Genomic DNA, 22357 nt, shown 5'->3' on the forward strand with positions numbered 1-22357 from the left:
TTCATTCTTTGGTCTTCTTCTGTCTTTCTTCCCTACTTCCTTCTTCTTCCACTCTTTGTCTTCTTCTGCCTCTCTTCACTCACCGTCTCTTTATCTTTTCTCTCTCGGAATGTCTCCCTTTGTATATCTCTTCCTACTCTCTCCCTGTCTTTTTTTTTTCTTTCCCTTTTCTCTCTTTCCCCCCCTTTCCTTCCTCATTTCTCTTCTTCCTCTCTCCTTTTCTCTCCCTCTTTTTCTCTTTCTTTGACTTTCAATTCAGCAAGGGAAAAGGGGGGCATCTTTTAAATTCCTACTATGTGCAAGCTAGAGTCTAGGTGCTAAGCACGCAGACAGAAATGAAATAGTTCCTGTTCTAAAGCAGTTTACATTCCCCCAGGGTTGGGTATGTAATACCGATGAGTAAATACAACCAAGTTATACAAAGTAATTTCTTTTTTCTTTTCTTTTCCTTTGCAGGGCAATGAGGGTTAAGTGACTTGCCCAGGGTCACACAGCTAGTAGGCATCAAGTGTCTGAGATCGCATTTGAACTCACGTCCTCCTGAATCCAGGGCAGGTGCTTTATCCATCGCGCCACCTAGCTGCCCCCTATACAAAATAATTTTAAGATGGAGAGATTAGCAACAACTGGGGGAGATGAGGAAAAGTCTCATGTAGGAAGGCAGCACCCGATCTGTGCTTCAGAGGAATGCTAGGGATTTTACTAGGCATTCATAGAAATGCAATAAATTCTAGATACAAGGGGACCATCATTTCAGACTCAAATATGGGAAATAAGGATACACAACTTATAGGATGTGGGAAATAAGGAAAAGGAGGGAGAGTCAAGGATGGTTCCGTGGTCACAAACCCAGGTGACTGGAGGAACCATTGTGCCCTCAACAGAAATAGGGGAGTTTGGAGATGGGGGTGGTTTTGGGGAAATATAACAAGTTCTTTTTCAGAGATGTTGAGTTCCAGATGACAGTGAGATTCCTAGATGGAGATGTTTAGCAATCAGTTGACAAGTGGGCCTGAAATTTCAGAGATGCTCGGGCTGGGCATAAATATTTGGGATTCATCTGTCTAGAGATCACAGCTGGGAGCTGGGGAGGTTACCATGGTTGATATTGTAGAGAAAGAAGAGGAGAGGGGCCAGGGCAGAACCTTCCTCCCTCCTCCCTCTCCCTTCTCTTTCTTTTTCTCCATTTCTCCTTTCTCCTCTTTTTCCCTTTCATCCTTCTCTCACTCCCCCTCTCAATCTCTTCCAATTTTCTCTTTTGCTCCATAGTTTTCTCTCACTCTCTCCTTTCTCTTTTTCTATTCAGTTTCCCCTTTTCTCTTCTTTTTCTTCTCTCACTTCTCCTTTATCTTTTTTTTGGGGAGGGGCAGGGCAGTCGGGGTTAAGTGACTTGCCCAAGGTCACACAGCTAGTAAGTGTTAAGTGTCTGAGGCTGGATTTGAACTCAGGTCCTCCTGACTCCAGGGCTAATGCTCTATCCACTGCACCACCTGGCTGCTCCTTCTCCTTTATCTCTTCTCCCTTTCCCCTCACTCCCTTTCTTTCTTCCCTCTCTTCTCTCCCTCCCCCTTTCCCCTTCCCCCCTTCCCCCTCACTCCCCCTTCTTCTCTTTCCCTCTCATTCCTCCCTTATTCCTTCCTCTTTCCTCCTAACTCCCCCTTCCTCTCTTTCCTTTTCATTCCCCCTTTAGTACTTCTTTTTTTTCTTCCCCCTTTAGTACTTCTTTCCCCTTCACTTCCCCTTTCTCTTTCTGTCCCTTCTCTCTTCCTTCTCCCTCCTACTTTCCTTCTCCCCTTCCATCCTTTCTCTTTTTATTCCCTTGCTACATAGGTAGCTTCGGCATAAGCCTGCGGTAGGAGCCAGTCTCCTGGGGTATGGACAGGTACTGCTGGGTCTTGGCTTTCCTGGGGCCCTGGGGAGGGATGGTGCAGGCTAGGCTTTTGGCCAAGAGCTTGATAGCATTCCTTATCTGTGCCTCAGCAGCCTTCACTTATCTAGCCAAGGCAGGGAGCAATCTCAGGGATTTGGAAGCAGACTTGTAGAGGTGAGAAATCTGAAGCCCCAGCTTTATCTTCCAGAAAAGCCTTGGGGAGTCACATCTGCCAAACCAGGTCTTGGGGAGGGGGAGGAAGAGAAGGAAGAAAGAGCAGGCCTGGGGTCCCAGGCCAGAGCTGTCCTTCAAGACAAAAACACTGGAGAACATGAGCCCTTCCCAGCTTTCCAGAACACTGAATGCTGTTGGCTCACTAATAAACCAATTATGTTTGCTAACGCTTCAGCCAAAAGGAGGAATTCAAAATGGTCCAGGCTTTATCCTACTCCTGAAGCACCTCCCTCCAAATTCTAAAGGGGAGAAATGCGTGCTTGCTCCCTCTCCCCCTTTCGTCTTCCTCTTTCTCTTCCTCTCCTTTCCCCTCTTCCTTTCCCTCTATTCTTCCTTCCCTTCATTTTCTTCCCCCTTCCTCTTTTTCCTTCTCTCTCCTACTTCTTCCTCTTCTCTTATGCCTTCCTTTCTCTCCTCCCACATCTTTCTTTCCTTCTCCACTAGCCCCACTTGCCAGGACAAAAAGTTTTTTTTCTAAGTTCAAACCTTAACATTTCTATCCACTATTTCTTTTGCTTCGGGACTTAATAGGTGATTTAAAAAATCCCCATAAGCCAATAGGCAAATAGCCTGTCCCAACATAGAGGGCTTAAGCCCCAGCTGGTGTTCCTGCTTCTAAAAGGACTGGGGGAGGGAGATGAAAATCCAAAGGACAATTCTCCTGGTTACCTTCACTCCTCAACAAACAAACAAAACCCCTTCACAGACAGTGACAGACTCTAGGCAAATCGTAGCATCTTGCATATAGGCTTGCTCCTATGGTTGAATTGTGGCTTGATATCTTTGGGCTTTAGTTGCTGTGTGTGTACAATGGGAGACTGACCCAAATTAGGTTAAGTAGTTTTGTGCATTAGACTCCCTGGTAGTCTGGGAAGCCTCTAGACCTCTTCTCAGTATCATGATTTTAAATGCATAAAGCAAAATGCATAGAATTACAAAGAAAACCAAATATATTGAAATCCTTATCAATATATATTTTAAAAGTTTATGGACCCCAGATGAAGAACTCCTGACTTTGTTGTTGTTTAGTCATTTTCAGTTGGGTTCAATTTTCTGTGGCCCCATTTGGATTTTTCTTGACAAAGATAGTAGAGCTGTTTGCCTTTTCCTTTTTCAGCTCATTTGACAGATGAGGAAACTGAGGCAAAAGGGTTAAGTGACTTGACCAGGGTCACACAGCTAATAAGTGGCTGAGGCTGGATTTGAACTCAGGAAGAAGAGCCTAGCTGACTGACTCTCTCTCTCTCTGTGCTACCTAGCTGCCCCTAACCTAGGTGAACTCTAAATTATTTCCAAGATTTAAATTTATTTCATAATAGTAAATTTGGTACCACAGATTTAAAGCTGGAGGGATGAGCTCAGAGGTCATCTAGTTGAAACCTCTCATTTTATACATGCAGAACAATGGGTCCAGAGAAGCCTCTGGAACACTGAATAGAGTGCTGGACTTGGAGAGTGGCTGGCTGACAAAGTTTCAAATCCCACTTCTGCTGTGTGATCCTGGGTAAGTCATTTAACTTCTCAGCTTCCTCATTTGTAAAATGGAGATAATAATGGTGCTTACTTCCCAGGGTTGTTGTGAGGATCAAATGAGATAATGTGCATAAGGAGCTTTCCAAACCTTGGCCCATCATTTAACTGTTAGCTATTATTGTTAAATAAGTAGAAGCAAGATTTGGCCCTCCACTCTCTGCCTAAACACTGCCTTCTTTACGATGTACCATGCATATGGCGGTGATCAGCGATGTAGCATAAGATTTGGACAAGGGACTGCCTGTCTGGACCTCAGTTTCCTCATCTCTAAAATGGGCTAATAATACTAACTCAGAAGATTATGTAGAAGAAAATACTTTGTGATTTTTAAGGTGCTATAGAAATGTGAGATATTAAAATAAATATATTTAAATAGAAAATGTTATACATTATATTTCATAACAAAAAGTATACTATATATAAGTACATAAAATGTATAAATGTATAAAATAAGTATAAATGAAAATATACAATCATAGATCTATAGTAAATTTTGTTGGTGCCATATATGAAAGATGTGTAAGTGATCATTCCTTACATCATATCGTAATAATACCTGCAGTGGATACCATTTCCTGACTTCTTTCTTAGGTGCTTTGGGGCTGGTACAGTGGAAGGCATGCTGGATTTGTACTCATAGGACATGGATTCAAATCCTGGCTTTACCACTTGCTACCTATGTGATCCAGGGCAATTTATTTCTATTCTCTGGACCTTAGTTTCCTCATATATAAAACAAGGTTGTTGGAATAGTTGAGCTCTAAGGTCCCTTATAGCTCTAGATCTGTGGAAACTATGATGGCCTTTGATTTATAACTGGAAATTTCAGGATCTAACTATACTACATAAGGAGTAGAAGCAGATTTATTAAAAATGCAGTTTTTGAATATCAGCTGGAATGAAACTGTAACACTAGCTTCAATAACTTATCCCACAGGGACTATAGGGACTGCTATTATATCTTTAAAATGGAATCAAACCTTAAGAGTCTAACAGCTTAGCTGTCATTCTGCAGAGATTTAATTGTGATGGCTGAAGAGAGAATGTGAAAAGACCAAGAAAAAGGATTAAGAGAACATTTCCTGAGAGAACAGGTTTTAATTCTTATCTTATAATGAAACACAAAGAGAGTTCTTAAAAAAGGACTGTAATTAGTATCCTGAGAGAACTGAATGGTGGGACTGCATTTCCAGAATTGAAAAAGCAATTGTAGTAAGGGTTAAATGTAACTATGATGCTCACTCACAGTTAATACATTGTAAATTATTTATATCTTTGTTGTATGGTTTATAGCCAATAACCTGGATGTTTATTTAAGCTTAGGAGATTTGGTATTTGATTATATATAAAATATATGTTTGGTACAATTATATATACATATAAATATATTTAATTTACACATAAATATATATATACATATTTTATAAACCTATGTTCAATAAAACACATTTATATTATGTATTTATATAAATATATACTTATATATTTATAATATATGTGTATATTCATATAGATGTATGTATATAGAACATACATTTATAGAGTGTTGCAAAAACTATTAGTTAGTCAATATATACCTATTAAGCACCATTTATGTGAAGGCACTGTGTTAAGCACTAAGGATTCCGAGGAAGGCAAAAGACAATCTCTGCTTTCAAGAACCTCATGGTCTAATGGGGAAACATGGAAACAACTATGAATAAACAAGATATAGATGGGATGAATTGGTGATAAAGTACAATTTATAGCTTTAATAGCTTTTAGTTTTATTTGAATAGTTTTATAGTTTTAATAGCCTGTATATGAGAGAAAGGCAGCTAGGTGATGGGGTCTGGAGTCAGAAAGACTCATCTTTCTGAGTTCATGTCTGGCCTCAGACACTAGCTGTGTGCCCTTGGGCAAGTCACTTAACCCTTTTGATCTCCATTTCCTTATCTGTAAAAATGCGCTGGAGAAGGAAATGGCAAACCATTCAGGTCGCTCTGCCAATAAAACTCTATCACCTGTGAAAGGGATTAAATGGGTTCTGCTTGCCTTCAAAAGGTAGACAGAAATTACAAAGAGGTAAATATAAGTTTGATGTAGCAATAAAATTAAAAAACAATAACCTGAAGGGGGCAGCTAGGTGGCACAGTGGTCAAAGCATTTGCCCTGGATTCAGGAGGACCTGAGTTCAAATTCGGCCTCAGACACTTGACACTTACTAGCTGTGTGACCCTGGGCAAGTCACTCTCCTGATCTTCGATCTGTCCCTATCTACTGTTTCTTTCTCTACTAACAATATAACCAAGCCTCCCCCTCTATCCAGAGCCCTCTCTGTTCCATGTTAAATATCCCTAGTTCCTTCACATAATTCTCAGATGGAATGTCTCTATCCTTCCCTCTCCCCAACACCTGAACCAGGTCCCTTCATCTGCAATCCCCGCCCCCACCCCAAGCTTTTCATCTCCTTTCTGTGTGTTGTCTTCTCTCATTAGAATGTAGGCTCCTTGTGGGTAGGGACTCTGATTGTTTTGTTTTTTGCTTTTATTTGTAGCATAGTGCCTAGCACATAGTAAGAGTGTAATAAATAATTGCTTCCTTCCTTTCTACACTAAAAACAACTTCACTGATTCTACCCTCTCTCTTAAGCTATCATCCTACAAATCTCTTCCTTTACTCAGCCAAGCTCCTAGAAAAAGCTGTCTATACTTATTCCTTCTCCTTCTCTTTTCCCTCTCTTCTCAGCCCTTTGTAATCTAGCTTCTGATCTTATCCCTCAATTAAAACTGCTCTCTCAAGGTTATCAATGATATCTTAATTGCTAAAGCCAATGTTCTTTTCTCAGTTCTCATCTTTTTTTTTTTAATTGTTCTACAGCATTTGACATTATTCACACCTCCCCCCTTCCCATTCCCTTCTGAATATCCTCCCTGGGGTTTTGAGACATTATACTTTCTTGGTTCTTTTGTTGTTCAGTTATTTCAGTCGTGTTCTGATTCTTCATGACTCCATTTGGGGCTTCCTTGCCAAAGATACTGAAGTGATTTTCCATTTTCTTCTCCAGTTCCTTTGCCTCACAGAATCCAGAGCCTCCTTTACGTCTCAGTTTGGGTGCCACTTCCTCCATGGAGCCTTTTCAGAGCCCCCACTTTTTAGACCCCACCAATCTCTCTCTCTCTCTCTCTCTCTCTCTGGGGCTGCATTGTTTTCCCCTAGGTTGATTGTAAGCCCCTTGAGGGCAAGAGCTGTTTCATTTTTTTCTCTTTGTGCTCCTTATGATGTCAGGCACTGTGCTAATCACAGAGGGACTTAAATGTTTATTGAATTCCTTCTCTCCTCCTGGCAGCTTCCTGTTTGTCCTCAACAAGACCTTGGCATTGCTATACTCAAACCAAACCTGAGGAAGGCATCTCAGCGATCTGTGGAAGGCGATGACTTCCCATTCTTGCCGACAATCACCAGGCTTTTGCTCAAGTCTGCTATGTGGTAGAGTGGATCAAAAGCCAGGCTTGGAGTCAGGCAGATTCATCGTCCTGAGTTTAATTCTGGCCTCAGACACTTACTAGCTGTGTAACCCTGGGCAAGTCACTTAACCTTGTTTGCGTCAGTTTCCTCAACTGTAAAATGAACTAGAGAAGTAAATGGAAACCACTCCAGTATCTTTGCCAAGAAATACCCTAATGGGGTCAAGAAGAATTGGACATGACTGAAATAACTGAGCTACAAAAAGAGTCCCTCAATTAGGTGGCTTCCATCTTGATAAGCTTCTAGAGCTACTTCTGTGGGTGGTCTTTTCGAGGAGGTGTGGAGCTGTTCCTCTAAGTCTGACTGATGAGGAGAGATTCCCATTGACACCTTAAGCTCAACATATCCTGAACTGAATTAGTGGTGTTTCTGAAAGGAATTTCAGAGTCACCTGGTCCAGTCCCCTTGTTTTATAGACTTATGTGGCAGAGATGGGATTTGGCTTTTTGGGTTCAAATCCCACTTCTTATACTTACTACCTTTTTTGATCTTGATGGCAAGTCACTTACTTGAACTTTGTTTTTTTTTTTTTTATCTATAGAAGGAGAGGATTGGACCCACAGCTTCTGAGATTGCTTCCAGTTCTAAATTTAGGATCTTATGGTTAGGAAGTTTTTGTTTTTTTTTTTTTTTTTGGCGGGGCAATGGGGGTTAAGTGACTTGCCCAGGGTCACACAGCTAGTAAGTGTCAAGTGTCTGAGGCCGCATTTGAACTCAGGTCCTCCTGAATCCAGGGCCAGTGCTTTATCCACTGCGCCACCTAGCTGCCCCAGTTTTTTGTTTGTTTGTTTGGTTTTTTTTTAAACATTGAACAAGTTTGAGATTCTATGAACTCAGGACAACTAGGTGATGCAATGGATAGAGCACTGGGCCTGGAGTCAGGAAGACCTGAGTTCAAATCCAGCCCCAGACACTTACAAGCTGTGTGACCCTGGGCAAGTCACTTAACCCTGATTGCCTCAAAAAAAATTATTCTATGAACACTGAAAAGGCTATCAAATGCCTGGCCTGAACTCACCGGATAGGTGCAGACTCATCCCCTCGGTCCAGCCAGTCCTGTGGTGGGATGATGTACATGCACCAGAGGCCCCAGTTGTAGCCGTGGGCAGCATTGGCATATTGCTGTACCTCAAAAGTATTGTATTTGATGTTGTCAATGGCAGGCAGGATTATTCTCCTTCGGTCCTCTTTGATTCGGGTTAGGGCCGGTTCTGCCCTGCAAGAAACAAAAGCCAAAGAGAGATCACTTTGGGAGCCCCTGGTGATAGACAGACCCCTAAGCCTGGTGTGTTGCAGAACAGGCCAGACCAGACCATGGCTGCTGTCCATGGTGTGTGCTCCCTGCAATGTGCACGCCATGAAACAGGCAAACACTTTCCTTAGAGAGTTCAAAGTTGTAACGTGTGATGTTTCTGGGCAACAATGTAGATGGGAGCCTTAGCCAGGAAGACCTGAGTTGGAGTCTTGTCTCTGAAACATAACTGGTAGTGTGATTCTGGGTAAGTCACTCTCAGTCCAAAACAACACTTTCAAATGATAAGATGCTGAACTGTGTGGGAGGAGGGAGTTCCTCACTAGGATCTCCAGTCACACTTTTCTGTGATTTCATCTGTGTTGGGAGCTCACAATGAACATCTGCTTTGGTAGAGGGAATTTTCATACCCAAAATTTCCCTCATCAATGAAATCACAAGATCTACCCTCCCTCCTCAAATAAAGGTATGTTTATATACATAACATATATTTACCTCATATATACACATGTATGTGTATTTGTAACTATTCCCTATAACTCTTTTTAAGTCCCTGATATATACTTTGGGGATGAAAGAGGGAAGGAAGATGATCCCCTAATGGCCCAAAGTATTGTTCTTCCCCTTCTCCATACCTAGACCCGATACTTCCTACATCTATGTTCAGAGAGGGCAATCACAAGCCCTTACAGAACCCATGGCAGAAGAGGGTCCCCCTCATTGGAACAGAAACACTATACCCCCTCTAGAACTCTGGGTAGCCTCATTACAAACAAGAAAAACTGTAGGGCTGATAGTCTCAGGTAGGATCCTTTCCTGGCCACATATAAATTGGAGGGGTAGGGCCAGCATGTCTCTATCCTCTCTGTCTATTGTCTGCAGGGCAGACACACTTCACCTGTCTCCCTATTACAATACACTATGTCATTCAGCATTTTCCCTGCAAGGCAGCAGAGCAGGGACACTTGAAGGGAGGGACTCCTGAAGGGAGCCCACTGGGCCACTCAGGAAGATGAATCATCTCAGGGCTCTCCTGGCACCTGTGTGGTGTGTGTGCTTGCCTGGACCTATCCATCAGAAGTCAGATGAAGAGACTGCCAGCCAGTGCCCCTTAGCCAGGGAATACTGAGTACAGGAAGGGCCCATTCCTTTAATTGGTTCAGCTTAACCCTGAGTGTCTGGGGAATTCTTTGAGTTAGGGCAGTTTTTCCTCACCAGCCAGCTAGCTAGCTAGCTAAAGGCATCCATCTCATTAAATAGTCCCCACTTGCCCCTAGCCCTCTCTGCAAATCATGCATGAACACGACATCTTTTCCTGAGGATGGTTACCCTGACTTAATTGGGGGCAGAAATCCAGGTGGCTCCAATGAAGAGTTTTAATTAAGACTCCAGGGCTTAAATTCAAATGGAGTTCACCCCAAGGCAGTATATAGTTAGCCATCTTCCCTGGCAGATTGAGAATTTCCTCTTTTTCCTTCCCTCTTAAAGTTGTGTAACCCCTGTCTCAAAGCCCATTGGTATGGGACTCTCTCCTTATTGGTGGAGATGAATTGGGCACAGTTGGTGAGGGTGGGACTCTTTAAATGTTTAGTTTCTTATGACATTTCTAACTTCCAGTTTTGAGAAGAAAGATGGATGAGACAAATCCTACTTCAGGTTGCTGAAGGAAAAGACCATGGGGAAAAAATAAAATACCTCATACATTAAAAAAAAAAAAAAAAGACCATGGGAGATGCTGAAAGTCTCCATTGTGTCTCTATTACAGCTTGCTACTCTTCTCTGGTTAAGAGTTAGGACTCTCAGCTGAGCAGTTATCTCACTCCCAACTCTGTGCTGTCTGGTCCATATTCTCATATATATAACTTCTTTAATTTCTGTTTTGCTTCCAGATTGGAAAAATAGATTTCTTTGCTATTCACTATGTATGTTCATTGTGGAACTGGTGGGAAAGAGGACAAGCCTTGGATATAGAGCCTGGGGTCCTCCATTTCCCTCCAAATGGCAAAGTGATCAGAAATTAGATTGAATCTAATAATAGAATAATACTACTTAAGTAAGTAGATCGATCTATCTATCTATCTATCTATCTATCTATCTATCTATCTATCTATCTATCTATCTATCTATCTATCTATCTATCATCTATCTAATTCTAGCCTGGTATCCTTTCTCTCTGAGGAGACCAGAGTGGTCTCTGACCCCAACCTCCTGTTTCTTTTCCTGACAGTAACAAAAATCTCCCTTGGAGAAAGGTTGGGGGAGAAGAGTTTAGAGATGACTATTCTGTATCCCTTTGAACTACACAAAGAAAACCCATTTATCCAAGTTGGTAGCAAAACAGAAATCAAAGAAGTTATCTATAGGAAAATATATATCAGAAAATACAAATTGAAGGAGCTTTTCCATTGGGAGTGAGATAACTCAGCTCAACCAAGAGAGTGAGTCTGGGATCTCACCCAAGGAGAAAATCTTCAAAGTCCCTAGTGTAGCAAGCTGGGGATAGAGGTACAATAGAGGCTGCCAGCTCCATCCATGTCTTCCCAGAGTCTTTTCCTTCAGCCACGTGAAGTAGGGTTGGTCTCATCCATTTTCTTTCTTGAAGCTGGAAGTCAGAAACACCAGAAAGGACTAGACACTTGAACAGTTCCAAAGTGGACTGAAGAAGACTGGAAATCTCCCACTCTAGCCAACTCTGCCCAACAAATGCCCCACAGGGAATTTATCTCCACCAATAAAGAGAGAGTCCCATACTAATGGGCTTTGGGATAGGGGTTAGAGTTCTTTTAAAATCAAATTAATGATCAAATGTGATAATGTATATAAAAAGCTTTGCCAACTTTAAAGTGTGATATAAATATTTGAGATTATTATTGATAGAATTTGGTTTTTAAATAACTTTCACTTCTAAGGATAGCCTTCCTTCTACCCTCCTCGGCAAGTCAAAGAAATAATAAAGAGGAGAAGAAGGAAGTTCAGTAAACTGAGCAACACATCAATTGAAGTTGATATCATATATATGTATATATCCTATATATGTGATGTCAACCTCAATTGATGTATATATATAATATATACATACATATGCACATATACATGTATACATACACCCCCCATATATATGTGTGTGTGTATGTGTGTGTGTGTAAACATTCACATACTTCCTCTGAAATCCTACAGCCCGTCTTTGAGTTTGGGGTTCTTGGTAGTATTTAGAGAATGAATGGAAAGATCTAGGTTCAAGTTTCATCTCTGACATTTACTGACTGAATGACCCTGGGCAAGTCATTTGACCTCTCTGCTTTAGTTTCCTCAAGTGTAAATATGGATAGTCTCCCACCTGTACAGAAAAAAAGGAAAGAAACTTTGCTCCCTTCTTCCTTCTCCTCCCCTTTTCAGCCTCTCATTTCCTTTTGTCATTTTTTGCTTGGGCTATTTCTATAACCTTATTCTTGGTCACCCTGTTTCCTGTCTCTCCATTCTTGAATCTAACTCTATTCAGCTGTGTAAGGGGCTAAAATTCTAGCTAGTCTATCTAAAATATCTAATGAGTGGTCACCAATAAATTGTAAGTTTTAGCAAGAGTTAGACTTTTAAGCATTTATTAAGGAGAATAAGAATTTGGTAAAGAGAAAGAGAAAGAGGACTAGATAACAGCTATCTATCTCAGGAAGCCCACATTTCTGCTCCACTCTCCACGAGAGTCCTGACGAAAGAGAGCGAGAGAGCCAGCCTTGCCCCTTCTTCCTCCCACAAGCCTCCTGTGAAACTGGGAACCTCAAGTCCACATGCACACACACACACACACACACACACACACACACACACACACACACACACACACACCTCCAAGCTAATTGGCTGGTAGCTTTGATAGACAGTACCCATGAACAAACGTCACTTCCTGATGCCAAGGAAAAGCCACATGGCTTGCCCTCAGACGCCTTCTCCTCATGGCGGAGCTTTCCTACAATGACTCTCCAGCAGGTGGCATCACTCCAATCATTACAGTTGCGAAAGTAATATTCATGACATACAAGTCTGACTATGTCACTTTTCTGCCCAGAACTCTCCATTGGCTCTCAATTTCCTCCAGAATACAGCACAAACTTCTCATCCTGGCATATAAAGCCCTCATGAATCTGGCTCCAGCCTTCTTTTATGGAATAATTTCACATTACTCCCTGTTTCACTCTCCATTTCAGACAAACTGACCTACTGGTTGCTCCCTGAAGATTGGTATTCCCTCTCCCATTTTGGTGCCTTCACAAAGAAGGTCTTACAGGCCTCCCCTAATGGAGGAGACTGTATACCTACTGTATACCTACAAACACACGCTGAGGCCCAGGGAAGTGACATAAGCTCCCAAGATCACAAACATAGTAACAGAGGCTGCTCACTGTTTCTAATCAAAGCCTTGACCATGGTCAGACTGTGTTCCTCTGAAGTCTTACAGCATGTCTTTGCACCATACCTAAGGCACTTATAAAATTGGACTTGGGGTTATTTGCGGTGTGTAATAAGTGGATGCAGAGCAGGTTTCAGAGTCAGGAAGACATGGATCCAAGTCTCATCTCTGACAAATACTGATTGAACAACCCTGGGCAAGTCACTTGATCTCTTTGCCTCAGTTTCCTCAAGTGTTAAATGGGGTCCTGGGGTTGTCATGAGAATCAAATGAGGTAATATTTGCAATGTGTTTAATGCAATGCTTGATACTGTGCTAAGCTGGCACATAATAAATGCTTCTTTCCTCCCTTCCTATAGCCGGATTTGTATTGTGAGGCCTAGTTCCACACAGAGTTCAGTTCCCTTTTACCCAAATTATTTGTCTATGTGTCTTAACTCTTGTATGAGATTGTGGGCTCTTTGAAGCCAGGAACAATATGTTACTTCTGGGTAGAGAGGATGGACGAGAGAAACTTTCATGTATTTGAAAGGACTATCTCATACCAGAAGGGTGAAACTTGATCCAAGAGGGCAGAACTAGAAACAACATGTGGAATGGAGAGAGAGAAAATTATGCTAAAAGTATCAAAAACCCCACCTTATGATCAAAGCTTGGTACAAGTGAATGGGTTGTTTGGGGGTGGGGCTGCCGGTGCCTCTTCTCAGGACAGTATCTTCAAACTGAGGCTAGATTATCTTTTTTTCTTTTTTCTTTTTTTTTTTTTTGTGCAGGGCAATGAGGGCTAAGTGACTTGCCCAGGGTCACACAGCTAGTAAGTGTCAAGTGTCTGAGACAGGATTTGAACTCAGGCCCTCCTGAATCCAGGGCCTGTACTTTATCCACTGTGCCACCTAGCTGCCCCCTAGATTACCTTTTGTGAATATGTTATAGACCCCTTGTCAATGAGGTGGCCCAGTGGCTAGAATGTAGGAGTGGAGGAAACCTGAGTTTGAAGTGAACCTCAGGCTTTTGTTCTGTGTGGCCCTGGGCAAGTCACTTAACCTCATCTACTTCATCTGGTGAGAATCAAATGAGATGATGTATGCAAAGCATTAAAGTACTATATATATATTCAAGCTATTATTATAGAGGGCATTCTTGCCCAGGTGCAAGTTGTTTAATATAGATTAGAATATGTGTGTGTGTGTGTGTGTGTGTGTGTGTGTGTGTATAGACACTTATATGTGATATAGTTGGACTAAATAGTGTCTGAGATCCCTTTGCACTCTGACATTCTGCGATTATCCGTGTATACCCCACAACACCAAACCCATTCCAAGAACTCAGAATATTTGTTGACTGATTGGATGACAAAGTGTTGTTAATGAGTCACAAGTCCAGAATGTAGTACTTTGGTGGTAATAGTCCTGGGAGGCAGGTAACGAGTGCAGGCCTTATCCTCATTTTTAATTTATTATTATTATTATTTTTTTTTTGCAGGGCAATGAGGGTTAAGTGACTTGCCCAGGGTCACACAGCTAGTAAGTGTTAAGTGTCTGAGGCCGGATTTGAACTCAGGTCCTCCTGAATCCAAGGCCAGTGCTTTATGCACTGTGCCAACTAGCTGCCCCTTTATTTTTTTAAATTTATTATTATTTTTTTTTCTTATCCTCATTTTTATAAATGGGTAACCCGAGGCTCCAAGAGGTTAAACCACTCAAGTACATGACCCCAGGAATATCGTGGTTGGTTCTGGGTTTTAGGAAGGACATTGAAAAGCTGGAGAGTAGCTGGAGAAGGCAAAAGCAGGGTGGTGAAAAGGAGCCTCCAAATTGTGCATCAATAGGTCTGCTTGAGGGAATTGAGGCTGTTTAGCCCAGAGAAAAAAAGAGTCAGAAACATGCTAGCTGTCTCCAAGTATAAGAGGCTGCTAGGTGGTGCAGTAGGTAGAGCTAGATCTGGAGTCAGGAAGACTTCAGTTCCAATCCAGTTTCAGACATTTCAACCCGATCAATCAACATTTATTAAGCACCTATTTGCCAGGAACTGTGTTAAGCACTGGAGATACAAAAAGAGGCAAAAAAACCCAACACCAAAACCCAATCCCTGCCCTCAAGGAGCTTACAATCTAACATGCAAACAACATGCAAACAAGTATATGCAAAGTAAGCTATCTATAGGATAAACAGGAAATAATAGAGGGAAGTTACTAGAATTAAGAGGGGTTGGGGAAGACTTAGCTGTGTGACCCTAGGCAAGTCACTTAATCTTTGTCTACCTTAGTTTCCTCAACTATAAAATTGAGACAATAAGAGCATCAATCTCCAGGGTTGTTGTGAGAATCAAAGAGATAATATTTGTAAAGCCCTTTGCAAAGCATAATGTAAAAGCTAGTTGTTGTTGTTCAGTCAATTCAGTCTTGTCCAACTCTCCATCACCCCATTTGGGGTTTTCTTGGCAAAGATAATAGAGTGGCTTGTCATTTCCTTCTCCAGCTCATTTTACAGAGGAGGAAACTGAGGGAAACATAGTTAAGTGGCTTGCCCAGAGTCAAGTGTCTGAGGTCAAATTTGAACTCAGGTCCTCCTAACTCCAGGACAGGCACTCTATCCACTGTGCCACCTAGTTGTCTATTATTACTGTTAATGTTATTATAATTTATCAGAAGTTCTGTTATATGGGAGAGGGATGAAACTCATCCTGTTTGACTCCAGAGGAAGGAATGGTAACAATGCCTGGAAAATGCATGGTTTATGGTGAAAAGCTTCTTGATAGTGAAAGCTACTCCAAAGCAAAATTAAGTTGTCTTAGGAGGTAGTGAGCTAACCATGACTAGATGTCTTCAAGCAGAAGTTGAATGACCACTTGCTGGCAATTTTGTAGAGGGGATTCCTGTTCAGTCATAGGTTGGACTAGGTGGCCCCTGAGGCTCAACTCTGAGATAATGTGACTGTACAGGAGAGGGGAGAAAGACAACAGATGAAAGGAGATGGTGGAAGCAAAAAAACCCCACCAAAAAAGAGAGAGAAGAGGAAGGTGACAGGGAGAGGGTAAGAGAATAAAGGGAAGGTGATAAAGAACTGGGGAGGAGGAGAAGGGGAGGGAAGAGGGGGAGTGGGAGCACTATCCCTGCTTTGGGTAGAAAAGCCGCTTGACTCTGCCCTGTACTTTAGAAGAGGGATGACCCTGATGGGTTGTTTCGGTGACAGACACTTACTTAGTTGCTTCAGAGCTATTTCAGTACACTTCTCTAACTTAATGGCCTCTCTCTGTGCCCAATCACTCACAGCAATCCTCCTCCCTCCTCTGCTGCTCTTTCCCACACTCCATCATCATTGGAGTCACTGTGTGTTTCTATGAGTTGCTCTGTGACATTTTTTTTTCTTACGGATCACAGCCCCTGCTTGCTCAGATAGGATATTTTGGCTAAGGATCCAGGGATGGGGGCCCGAGGAGGAGAAAGAAACCTATACAGGCTTTTTACCCAGGCTGGACTCCATTGCTTCTATACCCTCCCTCTCCATCTCTACCTCCTAGAGCTTCTTTGAAGGATCAATTCCAGAAATACTGGCTGTAAAAGTTGTTTCCCAGCTTTCTGCATCCCTTCTAATTTTGGATGCATTGCTTCCGTTTGTACAAAACCTTTTTAATTTAATGTAATCAAAATCATCCATTTTGCATTTCATAATATTCTCTATCTCTTGTTTGGTCATAAACTGTTCTCCTTTCCATAAATCTGAGAAGTAAACTATTCCTTCCTCTCCTAATTTACCTATGGTATCACCTTTTAAGTCTAAATCATGTACCCATTTTGACCTTATTTTAGTTAGGGTGTAAGATGTTGGTCTATGCCTAGTTTCTGCCATATTATCTTCCAGTTTTCCTAGGAGTTTTTGTCAAATACTGAGTTCCTACCTCAGAAGCTGGAGTCTTTGGGTTTATCAAACAGTACATTACTAAAGTCATTTACTACAGTGTCTCCTGTGCCTAACCTATTCCATTGATCCACTATTGTATTTCTTAGCTAGTACCAAATAGTTTTGAGGCTGTTTAGCCTCAAACTACTGCTTTATAGTAAAACTTCAGATTTGCTACAGCTAGTCTACCTTCCAGTGCACTTTTTTCAATAGTTCCTTTGATATTCTTGACCTTTTGTTCTTCCAGATGAATTCTGTTATTATTTTTTCTAGCTCTATAAAATAATTTTTAGCTATTCTGATTGGTATGGCACTGAATAAGTAAATTAATTTAGGTAGATTGTCATTTTTATTATACTAGCTCAGCCTATCCATGAGCAATTGATATTTTCCCAATTATTTAGATCTTATTTTATTTGTGTGAAAAGTTTTATGTAATTGTCCTGATGGAGTTCCTGGGCTTGCTTGGCAAGTACACTCCCAAGTATTTTATATTGTCTACTGTTACTTTAAATGGAATTTCTCTTTCTCTTGCTGCTGAACTTTGTTGGTCATGTATAGGAATGCTGATGGTTTATGTGGATTTATTTTATATCCTGCAACTTTGCTAAAGTTGTTAATTGTTTCAAGTAGTTTTTTAGTTGATTCTCTAGGATTCTCTAAGTATACCATCAAATCATCTGCAAAGAGTGATAGTTTTGTTTCTTCTTTGCCTATTCTAATTCCTTTAATTCCTTTATCTTCTCTGATTGCTAAAACTAACATTTCTAGTACAATATTAAATAATAGAGCTGATAATGGACATCCTCACCTCCAGTTTTTAGTGTCCCCCCAGGAAATGAAACAAAAAATTCTATTAAAATTTTCTTTGTATATATTTTATATTGATATACATGTTCTACACTATTCTCCCCATAGAATATAAGCTCTCTGAGGGCAAAGAGAGTTTGAATTTTGTCTTAGTAGTGAGCGTGTGGTGGAGTGGGTAGGGTGCTGAGCTTAGAGTGAAGGAAAGCCTCAATTCAAATCCAGTGTTAGACCCTTACTGGCTGTGTGACCTTTGGTGAGTCTGATAACCTCTCTGTCTTAGTTTCCTTTTCTATTAAAATGAGAGGATCAGACTTAATGGCTTCCATGTTTCTTTCTAGTTTTAAATATGATTTCATGCATGGGCAAAGAAATATTCCTTTCTCTCTTTTGCTTCTTCTCTGATTGGAATGAAAGGAGATTTAACTCCTGGTTGTGATGGGAAATGAAAAAACACAACAACACACAGGACCATAAGCCTTGGGATTTGGAGAAATTCAGAGAAATCATCAAGCCCACCCCCCTGACTTCTGACAGAGCCATATCTACCCATTTTTCATTCATTCAGTAGGTATTTAATGAACACACTGATAATAAGGACTTTGTTCCAAAGATAATTCTCCCCATCCTCACTCCCTACCTTCCAGAGAACAAGATGAAAAATTAGTCTGAGCTCAACCAATCCTTGCTTTAATAGCCATCAGTGTTACTTCCCAGGCAAGTCACTGAATCTTTGTCTATCTTAGCACCTATCTCCCAGGGTTGTTATAAAGATCAAAGTGATAATATTTGCAAAGCACCATGTAAATAACTAGCAATTATTATTATGTATCTGAAGTCCTATCATATGGGAGAGGGATTAAATTTATTCCATTTAAATGCTAGTAAAGTCCTTTCCCCTTGCTAACCAAAATCCTTCATGTTACAATTTAAGCCTCCTGTTCTGCATTTGGTCACTGAAGAGGAGGTGATCATCCTCTGCTTAAGTGTGCCAGAAGTAATTATCAGCTACTGGGGTCCCCCCACCCCTCCAGCCAGACCCTGCCCCCCCACCTGCTAATCTTTCTTTCTCCAAGTTGTGTTCTCTGAGATCTTGCTATAGACTCATAGAATCTCCTAATGGGAAGGAATTCCAGAGCATGCCTTGTTCTGCCTGGACCTGGATGACATTCTGGACAAAGGTCATCTACTCTCCACAGGAAGACTTTCAGTGAAGGGAAACCTTGTACCTCCTGAAGGCAACTCATTCCATTTTGGAGTAGATCTCATTGTTTAGAAGTTCTTCCTGCCCTCAAGCTGTCATCTGCTCCACTCTTTGCTGTTTTCACCCACTGCTCTTAGTTCTGACCTCAAGTAGAACAAAGTCTAGAACCCTTTCAACATGGTGGCCCTGTGAAGTCTTGAAGATCGCTCTTGTGCCCCTTCCTTTCTTCCCAACACTGAGTCTTTTATTCTCCAGGCTGAACATCCTCAGGTCCTTCAATCACTTCTCCTGTGGCACAGGCTTCTTCATCATTCTAATTACCCTTCTCTGGACATGCTCCCTAAGAATCCATTCCTCACGGTTCTTCAACCTACTGCCCATCCTTGGAGATTAGGGTCACCCAGGGAAGGGCTGTTAATAAGTGTCCGAAGTCTAATATCCCTCAATGTTCTGACTAGGATTGCACAGTGAGTCCTGGGCTACAGCATAGACCGGATGAATGTAAATGAAGGACTAAGTTAGACAGGCAGTATTTTGTAGTGGGTCTGATTACTAGTGATCAAAAGTTTGGGGCAGAATAGAGGATGGCAGGGACAATGGGACAGACAGACAGACAGTCATCATCACCACTATCTATGCACCCCCTACAGGGTCTAGGGCTAAAGTCTCTGTAAAGTCTATCTGAAGCCAGAGGACCTGGGTCCAAACTCAACTCTGTAACTTGCTGCCTATATAACTTTGGATAAGTTCTTTCAAGTCCACAAGCATTTATTAAGCACTCACTGTGTGCCAGGCACTATGCTAAGTTCTGGGGACAAGGAAAGGAAAAAAATATAGTCCCTGCTCTCAGTCTAATGAGGGAGACAACATGTAAACAATCACTAGTTACATAATATATAGATACAGAATGAGTGGAAAGTTATCTTGGAGGGAAGGCAATAGTAGGAGTTTGGGTGGTGGACAGGAGACTAGAAAAGAACTCTTGTAGAAGGAGCTCAGAATTGAAAGAAGCCAGGAAACAGAGATGAAGAAGAAGAGCACTTCAGGCATAGGCCTGGCTAGTGACAATGCCCAGAGCTAGGTGATGGGTTGTTTGTCCTGTGTGAGGAACAGCAAAGGGACTGTATCACCAAATAAGTGGGTGAAGGAAGGGAGTAAGGAAATTCTCAAGATAGGAAGGGGCCAGTTATGAAGAGCTTTAAAAGCCAAACAGAGGATTTTAGGTTAGATCCTGGAGGTAACAGGAAGCCTGAAGCTGACTGAATTGTGTTTGTGTGTGTGTATGTGTGTGTGTGTGTGTGTGTGTGTGTGTGTGTGTGTGTGTGTGAGAGAGAGAGAGAGAGAGAGAGAGAGAGAGAGAGAGAGAGAGAGAGAGAGAGAGAGAGAGAGAGAGAGAGAGAGAGAGAGAGACAGAGAGAGACAGAGACAAAGACAGAGAAAGACAGAGAAAGAGACAGAGAGAGACAGAGACAGAGAGACAGAGACAGAGAGACAGAGAGTGAGAGACAGAGACACACAGAGAGAGACAGAGAGACACAGAAAGAGACAGAGATCATCAGACCTGTGTTTCAGGAAAATCACTTTGGTAGCTGAATGGAGGATGGATGGGAGTGGGGAGAGACTTGAGGCAGGCAGACCCAATTATTGCAATAGTTCAGGTGAGAGGTGATAAGGGTCTGCACTAGAAGGGTGGCAGTGTCTGAGGAAAGAGGGTGATGTATTTGAGATATGTTGTAAAATCAACAGTCTTTGGCAACAGCTTGGATATGGGAGATGAGAGATGGTGAGGAAGCTATGATGACTCAGAGGTGATGAGCCTGAGGGACTCAGGATGATGGTGTCACAGACAGCTACCATCCCAACACTTAGTACAGTGCTTGGCATATAGTAGGTGCTTAAATCCTTGTTGGCTTGAATTCTTAGGAACAGGAAGATGTGTAAAATGATGGAATTGATCTAGATCAGGGATTTTAAAGCTGGAGCCAGTGAACTTATTTTTAAAAAATATTTTGATAGCTACATTTCAGTGCAATCAGTTTCCTATGTAATGTTAGGAATTTTATTCCATACATTTAAATTTATTCTGAGCAGCAGTCCATAGAATTTGCCACACCACCACAGAGGTCTATAAGGCAAGAAACATTAAGAACGCCGCCCCCCCCTCCTTCTACATCTATGATTCTGTGATGACCTTTTTTCTCCGTGTCCTTTCTCTGGGTGTAGCCTCTGTTAGTCAGATCCCAGAGGGAGTACAGTGTGCTCTGGTTGGCATGGGCATGGTCCTGGCACTGAATAAAGGATGTCCTAGGCAGATGGCAGGGTTGCAGACTCCGGGCTCTGGGTCAAAGTCACTCTTAGGTAGTCAGATAGCCCCACTTTGTTTCCATTTCATTGAGGAGGTCCAGCCTCTCTTCTTCACACTGCATGGCTCCCCTTTACTTTACCACTTTCATCTGATTCAAGAATATCCAGGTGAGGCTCATTTCCCTCTTTGAATCAGCCACATCAATACTCTCTAGGCAGCATAGGGCACTCACTTCAGGGCCCTTTCTGCCCAGGATGTCCCTGGTTTGACCTGATTGCCCCCCTCCTGAGGTGCCTCGGAAATCCATGGAGAAGGAAATTCTGGATCGCAATAAAGTGCTCCACAAGATTAATCCCGAAGGATCCATGTTCTTCCAAAACCCTGGGGATCTAAACACAAAAGTGCAACCTTCCTCATCCTCAGGGAACTTCCAAGGGGAGGCTACCCTCGTACCTCTTATCCTGGGGATGGGAACAGAAGGGAGGGGGAGTTAGGGCACAAACTCTTAAGCTCTCCCTGACCTGGCTGGAAATAACAAAAATAATAGACATTTACATAGCACTTTAAAGTCTTCAACATGCATTTTCTCCCTGGGTCCTTAGTACAATGCTATAAAGTAAGGACTACAGGCGTTATAAACCCCATTTTTCAGAGGAGGAAACTGAGGATCTTAGCACTAAGAGCAGGATTTGAACCCAGGGCTTCCTGGCTTCAAGTCCAGCCAGGATTCAGGTGAATCAGTCACTTGACTTCTTTAAAAGCAATAAAGTTCAGGGGCAGCTAGGTGGTACAGTGGATAGAGCACTGGCCCTGGAGTCAGGAGGACCTCAGTTCAAATCTGGCCTCAGACACTTGACACATACTAGCTGTGTGACCCTAAGGCTAGTCACTTAACCCCAATCGCCTCACCAAAAACAAAAACAAAAACCAAAAATAGGGCAGCTAGGTGGCACAGTAGATAAAGCACTGGCCCTGGAGTCAGGAGGATCTGAGTTCAAATCCAGCCTCTGACACTTGACACTTACTAGCTCTGTAACCCTGGGCAAGTCACTTAACCCTCATTGCCCTGAAAAAAAAAAAGAAGCGATAAAGTTCGGCCAAAAGCAAGGAAGGCAAACAATTACCCAGACTCTCCAGCTGTTTCCTCCAGTGGAAGGAGGGTCTCTATCATAGAAGGACCAGAAGGCTGGACAGATGGTAGCTCCAACAGGGTGCTAAGTATTGTCCCAATACTGCCTGACACTGCTTTCACATCTTCTCTCCAAGTCTGACATTCCATCCCATCTCCCTGCCTGATGTGGCCTGTGCCTCCTTCCCAGGGACCGTAAGAGAAGAGGGAGT

General features: G+C 42.1%; 1 protein-coding gene across 3 annotated transcripts in view; it reads right to left on the minus strand.

The window, feature by feature from the left end:
- GALNT9 (polypeptide N-acetylgalactosaminyltransferase 9) overlaps window positions 1–22357 on the minus strand; it is a 307798-nt gene that overhangs the window by 135677 nt on the left and 149764 nt on the right. For all 3 annotated transcript variants that reach the window (XM_043977028.1, XM_043977029.1, XM_043977030.1), the window contains one exon: window positions 8163–8360. In XM_043977028.1, the coding sequence (XP_043832963.1) occupies window positions 8163–8360 (198 nt within the window). The remainder of the gene's footprint in view (window positions 1–8162; window positions 8361–22357) is intronic.

Source organism: Dromiciops gliroides, chromosome 1, assembly GCF_019393635.1.
Source record: "Dromiciops gliroides isolate mDroGli1 chromosome 1, mDroGli1.pri, whole genome shotgun sequence".
Taxonomy (NCBI): Eukaryota; Metazoa; Chordata; class Mammalia; order Microbiotheria; family Microbiotheriidae; genus Dromiciops; species Dromiciops gliroides.